General features: G+C 42.2%; 1 protein-coding gene and 1 long non-coding RNA gene across 2 annotated transcripts; one reads left to right on the top strand and one right to left on the bottom strand.

Annotated features, from left to right (window-relative positions):
- Positions 1 to 1,366, bottom strand: LOC121846544. The gene is made up of 3 exons (XR_006083482.1): positions 1,244 to 1,366; positions 931 to 970; positions 1 to 357 (listed from the first exon to the last, which is right to left on the bottom strand). It is a non-coding gene; the product is annotated as an uncharacterized LOC121846544 (long non-coding RNA).
- Positions 1,367 to 14,180: 12,814 nt separating this feature from the next.
- Positions 14,181 to 18,797, top strand: LOC112242479 (complement factor H). The gene is made up of 8 exons (XM_042322463.1): positions 14,181 to 15,344; positions 15,639 to 15,821; positions 16,206 to 16,311; positions 16,705 to 16,781; positions 17,204 to 17,395; positions 17,526 to 17,717; positions 17,939 to 18,124; positions 18,430 to 18,797. The coding sequence occupies exons 1-8, from the start codon at positions 15,230 to 15,232 to the stop codon at positions 18,627 to 18,629; spliced, it is 1,251 nt and encodes a 416-aa protein (XP_042178397.1). The 5' UTR covers positions 14,181 to 15,229; the 3' UTR covers positions 18,630 to 18,797.
- Positions 18,798 to 23,298: the final 4,501 nt, after the last annotated feature.

Below are 23,298 nucleotides of genomic sequence, written 5' to 3'. Positions count from 1 at the left end.
ACTGTCTCATAAGCCCAGCCAAGCAATTTATAAACTTGATAGAAGGATATTCACACAATCACATCACTTTGTACTAATACAACAAATGTACCATTTTAGTCTAGCTTTAGATAGCTGTACTGTTATTATAGTGAAGCTGAGACTGATATGATTTGAAAGATACTGTTATTTTGTTTCAATGATGATACAATGTCAAATGTTGAAAAGACACATGTATTCCATTACTGGATGGCTCACATTTCTTCTAAATCTAAATTAAACAAGCGACAGACACCACAAAAGCAAATGGGTCTTCTCCTTGCATAAAAAGGCGGCTTTGTAAGGTTTCTTGAAATTGATGGAGGGAACATCATGACTCTGTAGAAATGAAATCACATGACAAGATAATCAGTCGGTTGAGTAATACTGCTGATCACGACTACTATAGAGGAGAGTCTGGAGTAATACTGCTGATCACGACTACTATAGAGGAGAATCTGAGGAGTAATACTGCTGATCACGACTACTATAGAGGAGAATCTGAGGAGTAATACTGCTGATCACGACTACTATAGAGGAGAGTCTGTGGAGTAATACTGCTGATCATTACTATTATAGATCAGTCTGTGGAGTAATTCTGCTGACCACTCCTATAGTGGATATTAGACAGTGTTTAACCATGTGACCTTTTATCTGTGTGTCAATGATTAGATAAATGATTCCTGCTTGATGTGATACTCCATGTTCTGTTATGCTTCATTGATAAGCCAAAACATGCTGTTCATAATACTGGTTTATAATGCTGTGTATAATACTGTTCATAGTACTGTTTATAATGCTGTGTATAATACTGTTCATAATACTTGACTTCAGACATTTGCTCTGCCTTCACTCCTACTACAGGTTTGTGTGATTATAAGACATGCCATTCTCCTGGTTAATTTAACTTACCCATTATGTTCATCATCTACCTATGAATAACGATGGCTACCTATAAAGCAAAGAACAAATGATTTTGGTTATACAGTCAGAAGGTTACACATAGTGGCCTCATATGATCAAACAGGTGGATTGATTTTCATTAAAAAAAGTTTAGATCAAAATGAGAAAATACTATCCATTTCTATTGTATTAATCTACAGTAGATAGCTCACAGGGCATCCTGGACTTATGCATTCCATATATTAGATGATGTTAAACTCTTAATGTTGAGAGAATGACTATCTTACACTGATGGGTGTTCCTTTACATGACATGAACTTACATATAGGTATGTGTTCTCCATACTGTAACTCTCCATCATCACACTTCACCTCAATTTCTTCTATATTCCATGGTGAATAACGGTTAAATTTATGGTAATATCCCTCTTTGCAATGAAGAGTCTTTTTTATCTCCTCCTCTGACGAAGAGGTGGAACAAGGATCGGACCAAAATGCAGCGTGTAGATTTCGATCCATATTTAATAAACAAACGTAAACACGAATCAATTAAACACTACAAAACAAAGAACGTACCGAAAACCGAAACAGCCTATACTTGTGTAAACTAACACAGAGACAGGAACAAGGACACTAAGGACAATCACCCACAAAACCCAACACAAAACAGGCTACCTAAATATGGTTCCCAATCAGAGACAATGACTAACACCTGCCTCTGATTGAGAACCATATCAGGCCAAACATAGAAATAGACAAACCAGACACACAACATAGAATGCAATGCTCACGTCCTGACCAACACTAAAACAAGGAAAACACACATGAACGATGGTCAGAACGTGACAGTACCCCCCCAAGGTGCGGACTCCGAACGCAAAACCTAAACCTATAGGGGAGGGTCTGGGTGGGCATCTGTCCGTGGTGGCGGCTCTGGCGCTGGACGTGGACCCCACTCCATAATTGTTTTAGTCCACCTCCTTAGCGTCCCTTGAGTGGCGACCCTCGCTGCTAACCTTGGCCTAGGAAACCTAACAACGGACCCCACTGGACTGAAGGGCAGCTCGGGACTGAGGGGTAGCTCGGGACTGAGGGGTAGCTCGGGACTGAGGGGTAGCTCGGGACTGAGGGGTAGCTCGGGACTGAGGGGTAGCTCGGGACTGAGAGGAAGCCCGGGACTGAAAGGAAGCTCCGGCAGGTTGATGGATCTAGCAGATCCTGGCTGACTGGCAGATCCTGGCTGAATGGCGGATCCTGGCTGACTGGCAGATCCTGGCAGACTGGCGGATCCTGGCAGACTGGCGGATCCTGGCAGACTGGCGGCGCTGGGCAGACTGGCGGCGCTGGGCAGACTGGCGGCGCTGGGCAGACTGGCGGCGCTGGGCAGACTGGCGGCACTGAAAGAGTCCGGCTGACTGGCGGATCTGGAAGAGTCCGGCTGACCTGGAAGAGTCCGGCTGACCTGGAAGAGTCCGGCTGACTTGGAAGAGTCCGGCTGACTGGCGGATCTGGAAGAGTCCGGCTGACTGGCGGATCTGGAAGAGTCCGGCTGACTGGCGGATCTGGAAGAGTCCGGCTGACTGGCGGATCTGGAAGAGTCTGGCTGACTGGCGGATCTGGACAGACTGAAAGATCTGGCTGCTCCATGCTGACTGGCAGCTCTGGCTGCTCCGCGCTGACTGACAGCTCTGGCTGCTCCGCGCTGACTGACAGCTCTGGCTGCTCCATGCAGACTGACAGCTCTGGCTGCTCCATGCAGACTGACAGCTCTGGCTGCTCCATGCAGACTGACAGCTCTGGCTGCTCCATGTAGACCGACAGCTCTGGCTGCTCCATGCAGGCTGACAGCTCTGGCTGCTCCATGCAGGCTGCCAGGCAGCGCTGTAGAGGAGGAAGGCTCTGGCTGCGCTGGAGAGACGAGGCGCACTGTAGGCCTGATGCTGGTACTGGTGGTACTGGACCAAGGACACGCACAGGAAGCCTGGTGCGGGGAGCTGCCACCGGAGGGCTGGGGTGTGGAGGTGGTACTGAATAGACCGGACCGTGCAGGCGCACTGGAGCTCTTGAGCACCGAGCCTGCCCAACCTTACCTGGCTCGATGCCCACTCTAGCCTGGCCGATCCGAGGAGCTGGAATATACCGCACCGGGCTATGCACCCGCACTGGGGACACCGTGCGCACCACTGCATAACACAGTGCCTGCCCGGTCTCTCTAGCCCCCCGGTAAGCACAGGGAGTTTGCGCAGGTCTCCTACCTGGCATAGCCATACTCCCTGTGAGCCCCCCAAGAAATGTTTGGGGCTGACTCTCGGGCTTCCGTCCGCGCCGCCGTGCTTGCTTCGCCAACCTCATTCTCCTGTAACCTTCCGCGCACTGCTCCGTCGAATCCCAGGCGGGCTCCGGCACTCTCCCTGGGTCGACCGCCCACCTGTCCATCTCCTCCCAAGAAGTATAGTCCATACTGTACTCCTCTTTGGGCTGCTCCTGTTGCCTCTTCTCCTGCTGCACCTTTGGGCGGATACACTCCCCTGGTTTAGCTCAGGGTCCTCTACCGTCGAGGATTTCCTCCCATGTCCAGAAATCCTTCTTACGCATCTCCGCTTTGGGCTGCTCCTGCCTGTTGACACGCTGCTTGGTCCGTTAGACAGGTGGGTGATTCTGTAACGGTTCTCTTCTATCTCCTCCTCTGACGAAGAGGTGGAACAAGGATCGGACCAAAATGCAGCGTGTAGATTTCGATCCATATTTAATAAACAAACGTGAAACACGAATCAATTACAAACACTACAAAACAAAGAACGTAATGAAAACCGAAACAGCCTATACTTGTGTAAACTAACACCGAGACAGGAACAAGGACACTAAGGACAATCACCCACAAAACCCAACACAAAACAGGCTACCTAAATATGGTTCCCAATCAGAGACAATGACTAACACCTGCCTCTGATTGAGAACCATATCAGGCCAAACATAGAAATAGACAAACCAGACACACAACATAGAATGCCCACCCAGCTCACGTCCTGACCAACACTAAAACAAGGAAAACACATATGAACGATGGTCAGAACGTGACATTTTCACTGTGCGCAATATTATGTTTGGGTAAATTCTGTAGATTGTACTCTGCATCAAAAGTGGAAATCTCACAAGGCCCAGTTGGAAATGAAACCGTCATTTTTTCATTCACTTAGTGTACAGTACATATTCATACATTTATATACACTTGACATGTAGACATAACACCATGTTCAGAACAGTTGAAAATAATGTACTTACGTAAACACTTTGGAGGACTCGGCCATTTTCCATTCAGACATCTGATGCTGGCTGTGAAACTCAGTGTATACTGTCTGCTGCATTGGTAGGACACCTCTGTAATTACACCTTCAACATCTCTCTTTCCTTTGGTGAAATCTCCATTAGTAATGGGAGGAGGATTAGGACAGCTTGCTAGATTAAACAGGGATCATAATACCGTACCATGAAAATACATTACAATGATACAGTACCATGCTAATACAGTACCATGATACAGTAACATAATACAGTACCATGATACAGTAGCATGATAATACAATACCATGTTAATACAGTACCATGATACAGTAGCATGAAAATACAGTACCATGATACAGTAGCATGATAATACAATACCATGATAATACAGTACCATGTTAATACAGTACCATGATACAGTAGCATGATAATACAATACCATGTTAATACAGTACCATGATACAGTAGCATGATAATACAGTAGCATGATAATACAATACCATGATAATACAGTACCATGTTAATACAGTACCATGATACAGTAGCATGATAATACAGTACCATGTTAATACAGTACCATGATACAGTAGCATGATAATACAATACCATGATAATACAGTACCATGATACAGTAGCATGATAATACAATACCATGATAATACAGTACCATGTTAATACAGTACCATGATACAGTAGCATGATAATACAGTACCATGTTAATACAGTACCATGATACAGTAGCATGATAATACAATACCATGATAATACAGTACCATGTTAATACAGTACCATGATTCAGTAACATAATCCAGTACCATGACAATACAGTACCTGTCACGGCTGTTGTAAGAAGAGGACCAAGGTGCAGCATGGTGAGCGTACATTTTCTTTTATTAATAAAAATGACACCGAACAAAACAATAAACACTACAAAAACAAACCGTGAAGCTAAAGGCTATGTGCCCTAAACAAAGTCAACTTCCCACAAAGACAGGTGGAAAAAAGGGCTACCGAAGTATGGTTCTCAATCAGAGAAACCGATTGCGAGCCAGACCTAATCGCCCAACATCAGTGCCTGACCTCATTAATGGTCTTGTGGCTGAATGGAAGCAATACCCTGCAGAAATTTTCCAACATCTAGTGGAAAACCTTCCCAGAAGAGTGGAGGCTGTTATAGCAGCAAAGGGGGGACCAACACCATATTAATATAAGGGCAAAGGTCGAGACTCATATGCAGACACAGGAGGCAGATGGTTGAGCTCCAATAACTATTATAACCCAAGGGATAGGCAAAAGGCAGATCGGGAACAGGCGAGTGTTCATAAACCAGGTCAGAGTCCAAACAGTACAGGGCGTTAGACAGTCTCGAGGTCAAGACAGGCAGGGGTTCAGTAACCATGTCCGACTCCAAACAGTACAAGGCGTTAGGCAGGCTCGAGGTCGGGTCAGGAAGAATGGTCAGGCAGGCGGGTTTGGTGTCAGGACAGGCAAGTGTCAAAACCAGGAGGACTTGGAAAAAACAGAGACTGGGGAAAAGTAGGGGCTAGGAGATAAATGCTGGTTGACTTGGCAAATAAGACGAAGTGGCACAGAGAAACTGAAAACACAGGTATAAATACACCGGGGATAATTAGTGACACCTGGAAGGGGTGGAGACAAGCTCAAGGACAGTGACAATTAATGATTTTGGAATGAGATGTTTGACGAGCAGTTGTCTATATACTTCTGGTTTCAAGCAGACCGCCATAGTCTCTGTGCCCAAGAACGCCAAGGTAACCTGCCTAAATGACTACCGCCTCGTAGCGCTCACATCTGTAGGCATGAAATACTTTGAAAGGCTGATCATGGCTCACATGAACACCGTCATCTCAGAAACCCTGAACCCGCTCCAATTCAAATACCACCCCAACAGATCAACAGATGCCTGCCCTTTCACACCTGGACAAAAGGAACACCTATGTGAGAATACTGTTCATTGACTATAGCTCAGCGTTCAACACCATAGTGCCCTCCAAGTATTCACTAATTGCCCTGTAAGACTCTGACTATACAATGTGGGTAAACATAACTGATGTGTTTGCTTTGCTACTTTTATCAAATGCTGCACAACAAAATCAAATCCAACTTTATTTGTCACTTGCGGCAAATACATCATTGAATAGAACCTAATTTCTTTTGCCACGTGTATATATATGAGCCACATGAAAAATAGAATGCTAAAATCCCTAGAAAGATAAAGATATTGCTCAGCAGCAGAAGGACCTCAGTGTCTGCCAGGATAGCTAACTACTACAGTATTTCAGCACAGCTGAAGAGAAAACAACCTACTATTACAGGCCCAGGCCACTAGAGGGCCTGGTCACGCCTTAAAGGGAAATTTCACCCTGACTCTGCTACAGCATATTGTCAGAACTATATGGTCTGAAAATACTCTTTGGTCTTCAGGCAACATCCAACAACCTGTAACCCCAAGCTCGTTCGATATGACCACCTGTAACCCCAAGCTCGTTCGATATATAACAAACATCAAAATTATCCAAACAACAATGGTGCACAACAAGATTGTGGGACAAAAGAGAGCAAGGAACACTGAAAAAACAAACAAAAAAACAGTAATGACACAACCACCCTATTGTTCTCTCTGCAGATTCTCCGCAGGCAGTCAGCAGGTTATCCAGCCGGATGGACAGGTCCACCAGCTGGTCCAATGTGAGGGTGGTGTCTCGGCAGGCCATCTCCCGACGGACGTCTTTGCGCAGACTGCACCTGTAGTGATCGATCAGGGCCCTGTTGTTCCATCCCGCGCTGGCGGCCAGGGTTCGAAAGTCCAAGGCGAAATTCTGCGAACTCCTCGTCCCCTGCCTCAGGTGGAACAGACGTTCACCCGCCACTCGACCCTCAAGCGGGTGGTCGAACACTGCCCGAAAGCGGCGGGTAAACTCTGTGTAATGGTCCAACGCCCCGTCTCCCTCACTCCATATGGCTATGACCCACTCCAGGGCTTTGCCTGAGAGACAGGAGATGAGGACAGACACGCCGGGTGGACGGTCGCCAGGTAGAGCTCCAGCTGGAGTAGAAACCCCTGGCATCAGGCAGCTGTCACTTCATACTCCCTTGGGAACGCGAGTCGAATCCCGCTGGGACCGGGTGAAGGAGGGATGGACAGTGGGACCTGCTGTAGTGGGGCTGGTGGAGGCCCTGGAAAACCTCCTTCTCTCTCCAAAAGATCCATTGTCTTCAGCACACGATCCATGCGGTGCCCGGTCATTGCAAAATGGTCGTGTGCTGCTGAACGTGCTCCTCCACTGCAACAGGGAGGGCGTCTGCTCCTGCAATGATCCTGTATCTAGCTGGTGTAGAGAGTCAGGCGCAGGATAGCAGATATGAGTAATAAACGTGCTTTACTCAAAAAGACAAATATACAAAGTAACATATTGAGCACCCTCAGACGGACCGAATTTCAATAAACAATCACTCAAACACAACATGGGGAACAGAGGGTTAAATAATAAACAAGAATTTGGATGAGTGAAGCCAGGTGTGTATAAGACAAAGACAGAACAAATGGAAAATTAAAAGTGGATCAGCGGTGGCTAGAAAGCCGGTGATGTCGACCACCGAACACCGCCCGAACAAGGAGAGGGACTGACTTCGGCGGAGGTCGTGACAATACTTGTTCTTCTACTAGTGTTGCAATTATTGTTTTAGCTAAATAATATACATACAGTGCCTTGCGAAAGTATTCGGCCCCCTTGAACTTTGCGACCTTTTGCCACATTTCAGGCTTCAAACATAAAGATAAAAAAATGTATTTTTTTGTGAAGAATCAACAACAAGTGGGACACAATCATGAAGTGGAACGACATTTATTGGATATTTCAAACTTTTTTAACAATTCAAAAACTGAAAAATTGGGCGTGCAAAATTATTCAGCCCCCTTAAGTTAATACTTTGTAGCGCCACCTTTTGCTGCGATTACAGCTGTAAGTGAAATACAGGACCATTCTGGAAGAAAACCTGATGGAGTCTGCAAAAGACCTGAGACTGGGACGGAGATTTGTCTTCCAACAAGACAATGATCCAAAACATAAAGCAAAATCTACAATGGAATGGTTCAAAAATAAACATATCCAGGTGTTAGAATGGCCAAGTCAAAGTCCAGACCTCAATCCAATCGAGAATCTGGGGAAAGAACTGAAAACTGCTGTTCACAAATGCTCTCCATCCAACCTCACTGAGCTCGAGCTGTTTTGCAAGGAGGAATGGGAAAAAATTTCAGTCTCTCGATGTGCAAAACTGATAGAGACATACCCCAAGCGACTTACAGCTGTAATCGCAGCAAAAGGTGGCGCTACAAAGTATTAACTTAAGGGGGCTGAATAATTTTGCACGCCCAATTTTTCAGTTTTTGATTTGTTAAAAAAGTTTGAAATATCCAATAAATGTCGTTCCACTTCATGATTGTGTCCCACTTGTTGTTGATTCTTCACAAAAAAATACAGTTTTTTATCTTTATGTTTGAAGCCTGAAATGTGGCAAAAGGTCGCAAAGTTCAAGGGGTCCGAATACTTTCGCAAGGCACTGTACATATCTACAATATTCTAATATACATACTGTAGGTTTAGAGCTAGCCTCATCTACCAGTGAGGTTAAAGTATGTGGCTGAGGATGGTTTAGAGCTAATCTCATCTACCAGTGAGGTTAAAGTATGTGGCTGAGGATAGTTTAGAGCTAATCTCATCTACCAGTGAGGTTAAAGTATGTGGCTGAGGATGGTTTAGAGCTAATCTCATCTACCAGTGAGGTTAAAGTATGTGGCTGAGGATAGTTTAGAGCTAATCTCATCTACCAGTGAGGTTAAAGTATGTGGCTGAGGATGGTTTAGAGCTAATCTCATCTACCAGTGAGGTTAAAGTATGTGGCTGAGGATGGTTTAGAGCTAGTCTCATCTACCAGTGAGGTTAAAGTATGTGGCTGAGGATGGTTTAGAGCTAATCTCATCTACCAGTGAGGTTAAAGTATGTGGCTGAGGATGGTTTAGAGCTAGTCTCATCTACCAGTGAGGTTAAAGTATGTGGCTGAGGATGGTTTAGAGATAAAAATACATTGAGGGCTACAGTTAGTTTGAATGCTGATAGGCTCCATTAAAACATATGTATGGTCATTATTGAATCACAAAAGATTTTCAAATACTGTACTTACATAATCCTTATATAAATCTGGTTAACTGTCTATGGACATGGCCTTCAGAATGTTTGTTCCAGTAAGGCAAAATCACTGTTTCCCATAAAGCCTTGTTTTCCAGGGGCAAAATGGGAAGGCCAAAATCTATTTCTACACCTAAGGAGCATGCCAGGGTTTAGCCCATATTACCTTACCAACTAGACTAAACATTAAAAGTTTTTTGGCAAATGAGAATTGAAAGTCAATATTCCTGCCTTAATGTTCAAGATTGACTCAGTGACGATGATGTAGTTGAAATACATGGCAAAGAACACCACAGGAATATTTTTAATAGATATTGTCTGGCTGCTTCAATATTGTAAGAAATACCTGGTGATAATATTCCCAGATAACAATGAACTAAAGAGTAGATGAGTAAATATGAACCAGAGGCACTTTATTTAATGTTGGACAATCATGGAACCATGAATCTGCAAAAAATTGGAGCAAACTATTGACAGAGGTTATTCATTTACATGTTTGTCCAACAAGACAGTAGTCATCACTTTCCGTAAGCTGAGATCAATATGGGCAAAGAGGCAAAGTCATGACCCCATGTATACACTGCTGATGAAAACCAACACTACCTGGCCAAGTCTACTATGAGCAGCACACTTAACAGTGATATGATCCCCATGTGGTAAATGGAGTGTATTTTATTTTCCGTCCAATATGCTCATTGGATGTTCTGTGTGTTCATCAGCTGTTCCTCCCAAACTTGATACGGTTACAAGGGCCTCGGGTTCTGAAACGAGAAGATGGTACAGGAATCAGTGTGTGAATATGTCCTGAAGATCAACCCCGTTCCAATTTTCTCCCTCACTCCAATCCCTAGGCCCTTATCATCTCCACTGGCTAGTCAGACATCACAGGGGGGCTTTGAAAGGAAATTGATCCAAACAATCCACCATGATCTGTGAATGGGAATGAGCATGGGAATAGCATAGGGATGTGAGCGTGTGATTGGATATGAATCAGGCAAACGTTGTTTCAGAGATATAACTAATTCAGGCTTGTCATCTCTCCAATCCAGATCCCTCTAGGACACGTCTTGTAGGATGAAAGTCTTTTCCCCATCTGTGAAGGTAAACATTTAAGGTCAGCAAAAACAAAGCAAATCTCTTTATGGACAACAACAAATTACTTCAGGTGTGCTACAGCTGCACCATTGAGAGCATCATGACTGGATGCATCACAACCTGGTATGGCAACTGCTTGGCATCTGACCGTAAGGCGCTACGTAGGGTAGTGCGTACGGCCCAGTACATCAATGGGGCCAAGCTTCCTGTCATCCAGGACATACAGTGGGGCAAAAAAGTATTTAGTCAGCCACCAATTGTGCAAGTTCTCCCACTTAAAAAGATGAGAGAGGCCTGTAATTTTCGCCAACTGTTAGAGACAAAATGAGGGGAAAAAATCCAGAAAATCACATTGTAGGATTTTTAATGAATTTATTTGCAAATTATGAAGGAAAAAAAGTATTTGATTACCTACAAACAAGCAGGATTTCTGGCTCTCACAGACCTGCAACTTCATCTTTAAGAGGCTCCTCTGTCCTCCACTCGTTACCTGTATTAATGGCACCTGTTTGAACTTGTTATCAGTATAAAAGACACCTGTCCACAACCTCAAACAGTCACACTCCAAACTCCACTATGGCCAAGACCAAAGAGCTGTCAAAGGACACCAGAAACAAAATTGTAGACCTGCACCAGAATGGGAAGACTGAATCTGCAATAGGTAAGCAGCTTGGTTTGAAGAAATCAACTGTGGGAGCAATTATTAGGAAATGGAAGACATACAAGACAACTGATAATCTCCCTCAATCTTGGGCTCCACGCAAGATCACATCCCGTGGGGTCAAAATGATCACAAGAACGGTGAGCAAAAATCCCAGAACCACCTGGGGGGACCTAGTGAATGACCTGCAGAGAGCTGGGACCAAAGTAACAAAGCCTACCATCAGTAACACACTACGCCGCCAGGGACTCAAATCCTGCAGTTTCAGACGTGTCCCCCTGCTAAAGCCAGTACATGTCCAGGCCCGTCTGAAGTTTGCTAGATAGCATTTGGATGATCCAGAAGAAGATTGGGAGAATGTCATATGATCAGATGAAACCAAAATATAACTTTTTGGTAAAAACTCAACTCGTTGTGTTTGGAGGACAAAGAATGCGGAGTTGCATCCAAAGAACACCATACCTACTGTGAAGCATGGGGGTGGAAACATCATGCTTTGGTGCTGTTTTTCTGCAAAGGGACCAGGACGACTGATCCGTGTAAAGGAAAGAATGAATGGGGCCATGTATCGTGAGATTTTGAGTGAAAACCTCCTTCCATCAGCAAGGGCATTGAAGATGAAACCTGGCTGGGTCTTTCAGCATTGAAAGTCTGTGTTGCCCAGCAACAGTCCCAAATCATCACTACTCTAGAGGAGATCTGCAAGGAGGAATGGGCCAAAATACCAGCAACAGTGTGTGAAAACCTTGTGAAGACTTACAGAAAACGTTTGACCTCTGTCATTGCCAACAAAGGGTATATAACAAAGTATTGAGATAAACTTTCGTTATTGACCAAATACTTATTTTCCACCATAATTTGCAAATATATTCATAAAAAATCCTACAATGTTTTTTCTCATTTTGTCTGTCATAGTTGAAGTGTACCTATGATGAAAATTACAGGCCTCTCATCTTTTTAAGTGGGAGAACTTGCACAATTGGTGGCTGACTAAATACTTTTTTGTCCCACTGTATATACTAGGCGGTGTCAGAGGAAGGCCCAAAAAATTGTCAGAGACTCCAGTCACCCAAGTCATATACTGTCCTCTCAAGCCGGCAAGCAGTACTGGATCGCCAAGTCTAGGTCTAAAAGGCTCCTTAAAACCTCTTAAGGAGGCTGCGAATTTTCGCAGCTTTTAGTTAAAAATCGCGCAACATTTCAGCGTCCTGCTACTCATGCCAGGAATATAGTATATGCATATGATAAGTGTGTGTGTATAGAAAACACCCTGAAGTCTCTAAAACTGGTTAAATCGTGTCTGTGGCTAGAACATAACGTGTTTAGGAGTCAAAATCCTTCGAAAAACTGCTCACCCAAAACACAAAAATAATATCCATCTGCCAGTCAATGTATTGTCTAAGGCTGAAGAAAATACATGTCAAGCCCCTGTAAACGCCTACAGCTTCCACACGATGTCGCCAATGCTGTCATTTAGGGGCTGGTTTATCCTTGGTTTGGAAACGTGACGCATTTCCTTTCTTTGGGCTCACCACAGGATGTTTTGAAAGTGAAAACATGGACAATGATTTCAAGACTTGCTGCTATCGAATACAGATCGCCCCGTGATCAATTTAATAGACTATTAACGTTTATTAATACCTAAAGTTGGTTTAGAAAAGTAATTTGAAGTGATTTGTAGAAGTATATAGGTAACTTTTGTAATTTTAAAAAGTGACGTTGCGTCATGTAAAGGGGCATTTTTCTGGATCAGACCGGTCTTCAGCAAATCACATTTTGGGTATACAATGACGGATTTAATCGGGAAAAAGACCCAATTGTGATGTTTATGTGACATATAGGAGTGCCAAGAAAGAAGCTCGTCAAAGGTAATGAATGTTTTATATTTTATTTCTGCGTTTTGGGTAGCGCCGGCTACCGCAAAATCTGTTGTTTTGTTGATGGTCTGGTATTCTGGGGGGTGCATGCTATCAGATAATAGCTTCTCATGCTTTTCGCCTAAAAGCATTTTACAAATCTGACTTGGTGGCTAGATTCACAACGAGTGTAGCTTTAATTCACTACCTTGCATTTGTGTTTTAATGAAAGTTTGAGTTTTATCGAAAACAATAGGTGGCGCTCTAAAATATCCGCTGATTTGATCCCGCCACAGGAACATCCTCCCTAACAAGCTTCTACCCCTAAGCCATAAGACGGCTGAACAATTAATAAAATGGCCACCCGGACTATTTACATTGACAGCCCCCCATCCCCCTACCCCTTTGTCTTTACACTGCTGCTACTTGCTGTTATTATCTATGCAGTCACTTTACCCCTGCCTACATGTACTAATGACATCGACTAACCTGTACCACAGCACATTGACTTGCTACTGTAGTGCCACCTGATCTTCAGGACATATTCACACATTGATTCATGTACCATCCTCTCGTTTCAGAACCCTACACTATGGACGATCAGCTGATGAACACACAGAAAATCCAATTCATGCATCCTCAGAAAGATCAAACTAAACACTCTGTCACACATGTGGACTATATCACTTTTAAGTGTACTGGTCATAGTAGACTTAGCCCAGGAAGTGTTGATTTTCGTCAGCAGTGTATACATGGGGTCATGAACTTGCCTCATTGCCAATAGTGGCTTCAGCTGACGGGAAGAGATGGCCACTGGCTTGTTGGACAAACATGTCAACGAATAACCCCTGTCAATAGTTTTCTTAAATTATTTTCAGCTTCATGATTGTCCAACATTAAATAAAGTGCCTCTGATTCTAATTTAATTTAATCAATTTAATTTAATAAAATCTAATTTACTCTAATCAAATCTAGTCTACTCTAATCTACTCTAATACAATGTACTCTAATCTAAACAAATCTACTCTAATCTACTCTAATCTACTCTAATCTAAACTAATCTACTCTAATCTACTCTAATCCAATGTACTCTAATCTAAACAAATCTACTCTAATCTACTCTAATCTACTCTAATCGAAACAAATCTACTCAAATCTACTCTAATCTAAACAAATCTACTCTAATCTACTCTAATCTAATCTACTCTAATCTAATATTTATTATTTTAATTGTTCCCTGGAATATTATCCCATACACCATCAAGCCTTCTCATCCCACTGGACACAGACGCCAAATCAACATCTTTTCCACGTGGGTTCAATTTAATTTCCATGACATGGAAACAACGTTGATTCAACCAGTGTGTGCTCAGTGGGAAGTTAGTGGTGCTGGGGATGACATGATCAAAGTTCACTATAAAGAAACATAACGTATATTTTTTACAATATCAAAGCAGCCAGACAATATCTAGTAAAATGTCCTTGTGGTCCTTGCCAAGTATTTCAACTGCATCATCGTTACTGAGTGTCATAGATGTGTTCTTTGCATTCTACACATTGAGGCAGGAATATTGACCTTCAATTCTCATATGCAAGAAAAAGTTAAATGTAACATTGTGTGTTTTGTTTAGTTGGTACGTTAATGTGAGGTAAACCCTGGCATGCTCTCAAGGTGTAGAAGTCAATAAAACATGAACTTTAAATCGATTTTGACCCTCCCCTTTTGCCCCTGGATAATACGGCTTGACGGGAAAAGGTTGTCTTGCTGGAACAAACATAGCTATGTCAATAGACGGTAAACAGACAGGTTATTGTCAGTACACATTTGTTCAGCATATTTGGTGATTCATCAATGACCTTACAAATGGAGCTTATCATCATTACAATCAACATTCAAAGTATTTGCTACCTGTCTAAATGTCTTTCTATCTCTAAATCTATGCTCTTCAGATTAGATATGTCTCTATATAGCTGACCAAATGATTTGCACTTTTAAATTGGTTTTGATTTGCTCAAATTACTGAATAGACTGAACCAATGCAGTTCCTACATTGAGCATTTTCCTCAGTGTTTCCCCTCCCCGCAATGTAGGTTTGATTGAATTCTAGTATTTGGGTCAGTCCCCCTGGACAGTGGTTCTCTTCAGTGCTCCCTGGGGGCTGGAACTCTGTAGACAAACATTAACTTTGGGGTAGACACTCTATATTTATGTTCTACTCCTTCCATTTTTACTGCATCTACCATTTGATCAACATGAAATCATCTCTGACTCTGCTGTGTCTGGTGGTATGGGTGAATGTGGATGCTTCATCAGCTCAGACTGGTAAGGATGTGTTTTCAATCACTTTCTCACATGCTTGCAGTGCCCACATTGTGTTAGTGTTCATCAGTTGCTGGGGGGGGGTAAAGGTTCTATCTGCTAAAAGAAGATTCTGAGATAATTGGTTTTAAAACTCCAAACCCTCATTGGTTTGCATTGGTTAGCAAATTAGAGTATTTAGAGTACTATATAGGTAGAGAACATTGAACAGAACAAGGCTGTGTCAATAACAACATAGAACTTTGTAGTGCCAAGCTCTCTGTTTGTCTAAAGGTTTTTCCTCTGCTCCTCTGTCAGTGTGCAGTGGACCTCTTCCAAATGTGCCCGATGCCAGGGTCACTGAGGAAAGCGTCAAAAATGAGTACAAAGAGGACGACATTGTCCTTTTTTCCTGCAACTTTGGCTTTGTACCAGTAGGCAGAATAAGTTATCAGTGTAAGAAGAATAAGTGGGTGGTGGTCCGTCAGGGGAAATGCAAGCGTGAGTATTTCTTTCAATGTTATAGATTCAATATTGTTGTTATACATTTGACATTTTAGTCATTTAGCAGACGTTCTTATCCAGAGCGACTTATAGTTAGTGCATTTATCTTAAAGAGATAGTTGGTGATTTTGTCAATGAGGGGAAGTAGATAATGGGCCTCACTGCCAAAATCCCAAACTATCCATTTAAGATAGCGAAGTGAGACAACCACATTATCAGTGCTAGTATGTTCATTTTTCCTCAACAAAATAGCTATAGTAGCAGTTATGATTAGCATAACCCCATAATAGCTTAGTTGAGCACTCTAAAAGATCTGTTAACATATCACTTTCTTACATACTGTATCATGATCTTGTTTTCCTGCGGTTTCCTGACATCTAGCTAAACCATGTGAGCTCCCTGATGAAACTGCCAATGGCCACTACAGGATCCACGTTGGAGATGACTATGTCTTTGGAGCCACTATCAAATACACTTGCAATGACGGGCAAGTTTTTTTTTTAAAGATTGAATTTCGTTATTATTTATGATATATTTTTTTGTTAATAGCCCCCACTCCAATAGCCCTGTGTCCTCCCATTCCAGCCTGCCTAGTATGGGTTGAATCCAGCCCGTCTAGTATGGGGATGAATCCAGCCTGTCTAGTACGGGGCTGAATCCAGCCCATCTAGTATGGGGTTGAATCCAGCCTGTCTAGTACGGTGCTGAATCCAGCCTGTCTAGTATGGGGATGAATCCAGCCTGTCTAGTATGGGGATGAATCCAGCCCATCTAGTATGGGGTTGAATCCAGCCTGTCTAGTACGGGGCTGAACTTAGAACACTGCTAATGATGTCACAAACTTAATAATACCACCTAATCACTTTACTAATGTCTGTAGTTATCAGATTGTGAGCAAAATGGACAACAGAACCTGTATGGTGGCAGGATGGAGCAACCACCTGCCCTTATGTGAAGGTAACCATGTAGTCATTGAATATTATAAACTGGGTAGTTCGGCTCATGGATGCTGATTGGCTTAAATCTGTGATATATCGTACCGTTTACCATAGGTATGACCCCCTCAATAACTTTTTACTGATCTAACGTTAGTAACCAGTTTATAATAGCAAAAAGGCACCTCTGGGGTTTGTGGTAAATGGCCAATATACCACGGCTAATAGAAGTATCCAGGCTCGCTGTGTTACATCGTGTCTAAGAACAGCCCTTAGACGTGGTATATTGGCCATATATCACACCCTCTCAGGACTTATTGCTTAATTATAGTATATACAGAATAACTCCTTACTTACTTTTTACAATGCACATTACACTGTAACTCAGAGGGTTCATGAAGTTATAGACTGTACAACACCCTGTAATATGATCTTTCTCCGTAGTGGTGAGTTGTGTCCCCGAGGCTACAGATGGACGGGTGGTTGTGAGCGGTCTGCCAGATGATGATGGTGTTATACAGTACGGTCATGAGCTCAAGTTCAGCTGCCCCAACCCAGCACACCAGCTGAAGGGAAACCCACAGGTAGTGTGTGCCGCGGGGGGGATGTGGAACAACCGTTTCCCAACCTGTGAAGGTAAACATTTCACTTTAGCCAAAGCAAATCATTTTATCGACAACAATATGTACCTTCAGAAGTTACATCAGGTTTGCAAATGTGCTTTACAGCAATTTAGTGATTTTTCTATTTTTTCCCTCCATAATAGATGTAACTTGTGAAGCTGCAGAGAAGATTAAGAATGTGAACGTGATAGGAATTCCCCAAAACAACAACAACATGAAGTATGGACACAGGCTACAGTTTGAGTGCAGCAACTCTAAACACGTTCTGAAGGGGAAATCAGAGGTCACCTGCTCAGTCAATGGACAGTGGAGTCACTCCATTCCAATTTGTTATGGTAAATTGTATGTTTATTGATTTGACACATTGTTCCACTTCCCAATCAAGTTACTTGTTTTAAGTAGATTTACAATTATCTCCAACTCTCAAAAAATGTAGCAAAATAACGCATTTTGGAAAAGGCAGGAACGTTTTCTGGAATACTATTCTTGCTGGGAAAATAGCAGCTTGGTACATTTCATCACTAGTGTTTCTCTGATGTCACCCATGTCTTCCTAGAGCCCAAGGATTTCTGTGGACCACCTCCACATGTCAATAACGGAGACACAATGGGCGGTACCAGAGAACGCTACAGAAATGGAGAATCAGTTCATTATGTCTGCCAGAAATACTACATCCTTGATCCCCCTTCAGCGTACAAGAAGTGTCGTGACGGGATCTGGACACAACCGATAACCTGTCTGAGTAAGTTCTCTCTAAAATAACATTGGCCCAGTTCCTACCCAATCGTATGCTAACTCCCCCTTAACGATCGGTAAGGATGAATTCCAGGAATGGAATTCAAGATCAATTGATTAATTACTATTTAAAAATGCATTCTGAGTTGAAATGTAACTGTTGAACCATGCTCCTGAGGCATTGACAAGTGACATTCCTCAAGGATCTAGGGGTATAGTGATATCATTCATTAAAATGAAAAACAAATCATTTTCAGTGGCCCTTGAAGGACACATTCACACACTGATTCCTGTACAATCTTCTCATTTCAGAACCCTGCACTGTGGATGAAGAGCTGATGAACACACAGAACATCCAATTTAAATATCCTCCGGAAGATCAAAAAGTCTATGCCACACATGGAGATCATACCACTTTTATGTGTACTGGTCATCTTAGACTGAGCCCAGGTAGTGTTGGTTTTCATCAGCAGTGTATAAATGGGGTCATGAACTTGCCTCATTGCCAATAGTGGCTTCGTCTTACGCAAAGAGATGGCCACTTGCTTGTTGGGCATACATGTCAATGAATAACCCCTGTCAATAGTTTTCTCAAATTATTTTCAGATTCATTGTCTGAATAAATGTATGGTATTTCATGATTGTCCAACATGAAATAAAGTGCTGCTGGTTCATATTTACTCATCTACTTTTGATTATTTTAATTGTTCAATGGAATAATATTATCACACACACAAAACCAAGCTTTCTCAAGTTACTGGTGCTGGGAATGAAATTCTCAAAGTTCACTATAAAGATTCACAAAGTATTGTTTTACAATATCTTAGCAACCAGACAAATGTTTATGTGATGTTCAACTGCATCATCATCACATAGTGCCTTGATGACGTGTTCCTTCCTGTTGTTTGCATCCTGATAATTTAAGCAGGAATATTGTCCTTCAATTCTCATATGCAAGAAAACTTTTAATGTCATGTTTTATGTATGGTTCCTCAAGTTGGCTGGCTAATATGGGGCTAAGGTGAGCCATGGCAGTACAGACATACTCCCAAGGTGCAGAAATAGATTGTGTCCCTCCCCTTTTGCCCCTAGAAAACATGGCTTGACGGGAAAAGGAGGCACTGGCTTGCTGGAACAAACATTAGCCATGTCAATATACAGTGAACAAGGTTTATGTACAGTAAGGGTTATGTTAGTCCAGGTTTTGTGATTGGATAATGACACAATGTTTCAATGGATCTTATCCACATTCTAACTACAGTATGTGATACCTGTACCACTCAATGCTAATTCAGATCTTAATTTAAGCACATCAGATTACTGTAGAAATGTCTCTCTCATGTAGCTGAACAATAGTGGAAGACTGAGAACACAAGTTATTTATTGTGATATCTAATATAGTGGTCTTAAAAATACTAGAAATTAAAATCATTCAAATTAAAATGAGTTCTGTTCTGACCTTTTATTAATAGACTGAACCAACACAGTTCCTACATTGGGTATTTTCACAAAAACTGTTCTTTAAATGATTTTTTTTAAATGTAAGGGTTGGATCAGCTTAATATTGCGGAAAGATTGCTGCTTTCATCAATATAATAGTCTGCATCATTTCCAATCCCACATATAATTTTTGGGTAAATATATATATCCATACACGTATGCATACATATTCACATATATACAGTGGGGAGAACAAGTATTTGATACACTGCCGATTTTGCAGGTTTTCCTACTTACAAAGCATGTAGATGTCTCTAATTTTTATCATAGGTACACTTCAACTGTGAGAGACGGAGTCTAAAACAAAAATCCAGAAAATCACATTGTATGATTTTTAAGTAAATCATTTGCATTTTATTGCATGACATAAGTATTTGATACATCAGAAAAGCAGAACTTAATATTTGGTACAGAAACTTTTGTTTGCAATTACAGAGATCATATGTTTCCTGTAGTTGTTGACCAGGTTTGCACACACTGCAGCAGGGATTTTGGCCCACTCCTCCATACAGACCTTCTCCAGATCCTTCAGGTTTCGGGACTGTCGCCGGGCAATATGGACTTTCAGCTCCCTCCAAAGATTTTCTATTGGGTTCAGGTCTGGAGACTGGCTAGGCCACTCCAGGATCTTGAGATGCTTCTTACGGAGCCACTCCTTAGGTGCCCTGGCTGTATGTTTCGGGTCGTTGTCATGCTGGAAGAACCAGCCGTGACCCATCTTCAATGGTCTTAATGAGGGAAGGAGTTTGTTGGCCAAGATCTCGCGATACATGGCCCATCGATCCTCCCTTCAATACAGTGCAGTCGTCCTGTCCCCTTTGCAGAAAAGCATCCCCAAAGAATAATGTTTCCACCTCCATGCTTCACAGTTGGGATGGTGTTCTTGGGGTTGTACTCATCCTTCTTCTTCCTCCAAACACGGCAAGTGGAGTTTAGACCAAAAAGCTCTATTTTTGTCTCATCAGACCACATGACCTTCTCCCATTCCTCCTCTGGATCATCCAGATGGTCATTGGCAAACTTCAGACGGGCCTGGACTTACGCTTGCTTGAGCAGTTTGACCTTGCGTGCGCTGCAGGATTTTAATCCATGACGGCGTAGTGTGTTACCAATGGTTTTCAAATCAAATCAACAAATTAAATTTTATTTGTCACATACACATGGTTAGCAGATGTTAATGCGAGTGTAGCGAAATGCTTGTGCTTCTAGTTCCGACAAGGCAGTAATAACCAACAAGTAATCTAACTAACAATTTCAAAACTACTGTCTTATACACAGTGTAAGGGGATAAAGAATATGTACATAAAGATATATGAATGAGTGATGGTACAGAGCAGCATAGGCAAGATACAGTAGATGGTATCGAGTACAGTATATACATATGAGATGAGTATGTAAACAAAGTGGCATAGTTAAAGTGGCTAGTGATACATGTATTACATAAGGATGCAGTAGATGATATAGAGAACAGTATATACGTATGTATATGAGATGAATAATGTAGGGTATGTAACATTATATTAGGTAGCATTGTTTAAAGTGGCTAGTGATATATTTTACATAATTTCCCATCAATTCCCATTATTAAAGTGGCTGGAGTTGAGTCAGTGTCAGTGTGTTGGCAGCAGCCACTCAATGTTAGTGGTGGCTGTTTAACAGTCTGATGGCCTTGAGATAGAAGCTATTTTTCAGTCTCTCGGTCCCAGCTTTGATACACCTGTACTGACCTCGCCTTCTGGATGATAGCGGGGTGAACAGGCAGTGGCTCGGGTGGTTGTTGTCCTTGATTGTCTTTATGGCCTTCCTGTAACATCGGGTGGTGTAGGTGTCCTGGAGGGCAGGTAGTTTGCCCCCGGTGATGCGTTGTGCAGACCTCACTACCCTCTGGAGAGCCTTACGGTTGTGGGCGGAGCAGTTGCCGTACCAGGCGGTGATGCAGCCCGCCAGGATGCTCTCGATTGTGCATCTGTAGAAGTTTGTGAGTGCTTTTGGTGACAAGCCGAATTTCTTTAGCCTCCTGAGGTTGAAGAGGCGCTGCTGCGCCTTCTTCACGATGCTGTCTGTGTGAGTGGACCAATTCAGTTTGTCTGTGATGTGTATGCCGAGGAACTTAAAACTTGCTACCCTCTCCACTACTGTTTCTTTGAGACTGTGGTCCCAGCTCTCTTCAGGTCATTGACCAGGTCCTGCTATGTAGTTCTGGGTTGATCCCTCACCTTCCTCATGATCATTGATGCCCCACGAGGTGAGATCTTGCATGGAGCCCCAGACCGAGGATGATTGACCATCATCTTGGCCTTCTCACCAAGCTGCTTGCCTATTGTCCTGTAGCCCATCCCAGCCTTCTGCAGGTCTACAATTTTATCTCTGATGTCCTTACACAGCTCTCGGATCTTGGCCATTGTGGAGAGGTTGGAGTCTTGTTTGATTGAGTGTGTGGACAGGTGTATTTTATACAGATAATGAGGTCAAACAGGTGCAGTTAATACAATTAATGAGTGGAGAACAGGAGGGCTTCTTAAAGAAAAACTAACAGGTTTGTGAGAGCCAGAATTCTTACTGGTTGGTAGGTGATCAAATACTTATGTCATGCAATAAAATGCTAATTAATTACTTAAAAATCATACAATGTGATTTTCTGGATTTTTGTTTTAGATTCCGTCTCTCACAGTTGAAGTGTACCTATGATAAAAATTACAGACCTCTACATGCTTTGTAAGTAGGAAAACCAGCAAAATTGGCAGTGTATCAAATACTTGTTCTCCCCACTGTACATACACATACCTATATAGATATACATACTTTTTAAAGAATATATGTTTATTATTCCTTGCAAACCCTACCACCCTTCCCCCAATTGGAGTAAACTAATAAAGTTAGGCTTCTACCTTCAGTTTATACATATCATACACATTTTACAGACACAATCTTTAACAATAGTTATATTTTGTTTTTAGTCCTTCCTCTATTTCTGATGTCCATCCAGTTTGATTTCTATTTGTAACTGTGCTATTTCACAAATTTATGAACCTCTATCCATTTTACAGACCTCGAATGTTTTACATTGGCTATCATGTTATAAGTCCCACCCTTCAGCTCCATTCAACCCCTCCCATCTATCTCTCAACATCATCCATTTTGGATTTGTATTTGCCATATATTTTACTATGCTGTGATGCTTCACAAAAGTAGTGAACCTTTCTATTCTCATAGCTTCTACAGATTGTACATTAAAAATAAACATGTTTGCTAATATAATTATTATATTATTGATTGACTGACTATGGCTTTTCAAATCACCCGGTATTGCTATCTGCAGCATTAGTTCAAGGCAAATATTGCAATTCTTCAGCCATTCCTGGACCTGTGACCAAACACGAGCTACATATGGACAATACCAAAATACATGATCTAATGACTCTGCCTCCAAGCAGCAGAATCTGCAGAGCTTGGAAGATTGTATCCCCCATATATATAACATTTTATTTGTTGTAAGAATTTTGTATCGTAATTTAATTTGAAAAATGTGAAGTTTTGAATCCGGCGTTGTTTTGCGTATCAATTCATAAACCATGTGCCATGGAATGGGTACATCGAACATCTCTTCACAACTATTTTGCAATTTATATGGCACAGCTGTCCATTTTTGGTCCTTAAAGAAATTGGTATATGCTTTTAGTT

The sequence above is a fragment of the Oncorhynchus tshawytscha genome, linkage group LG05 (assembly GCF_018296145.1).
Source record: "Oncorhynchus tshawytscha isolate Ot180627B linkage group LG05, Otsh_v2.0, whole genome shotgun sequence".
In the NCBI taxonomy this organism is placed as follows: Eukaryota; Metazoa; Chordata; class Actinopteri; order Salmoniformes; family Salmonidae; genus Oncorhynchus; species Oncorhynchus tshawytscha.
The sequence above is the reverse complement of the archived record's forward strand: the minus strand, read 5'-3'. Positions and strand labels throughout refer to the sequence as shown.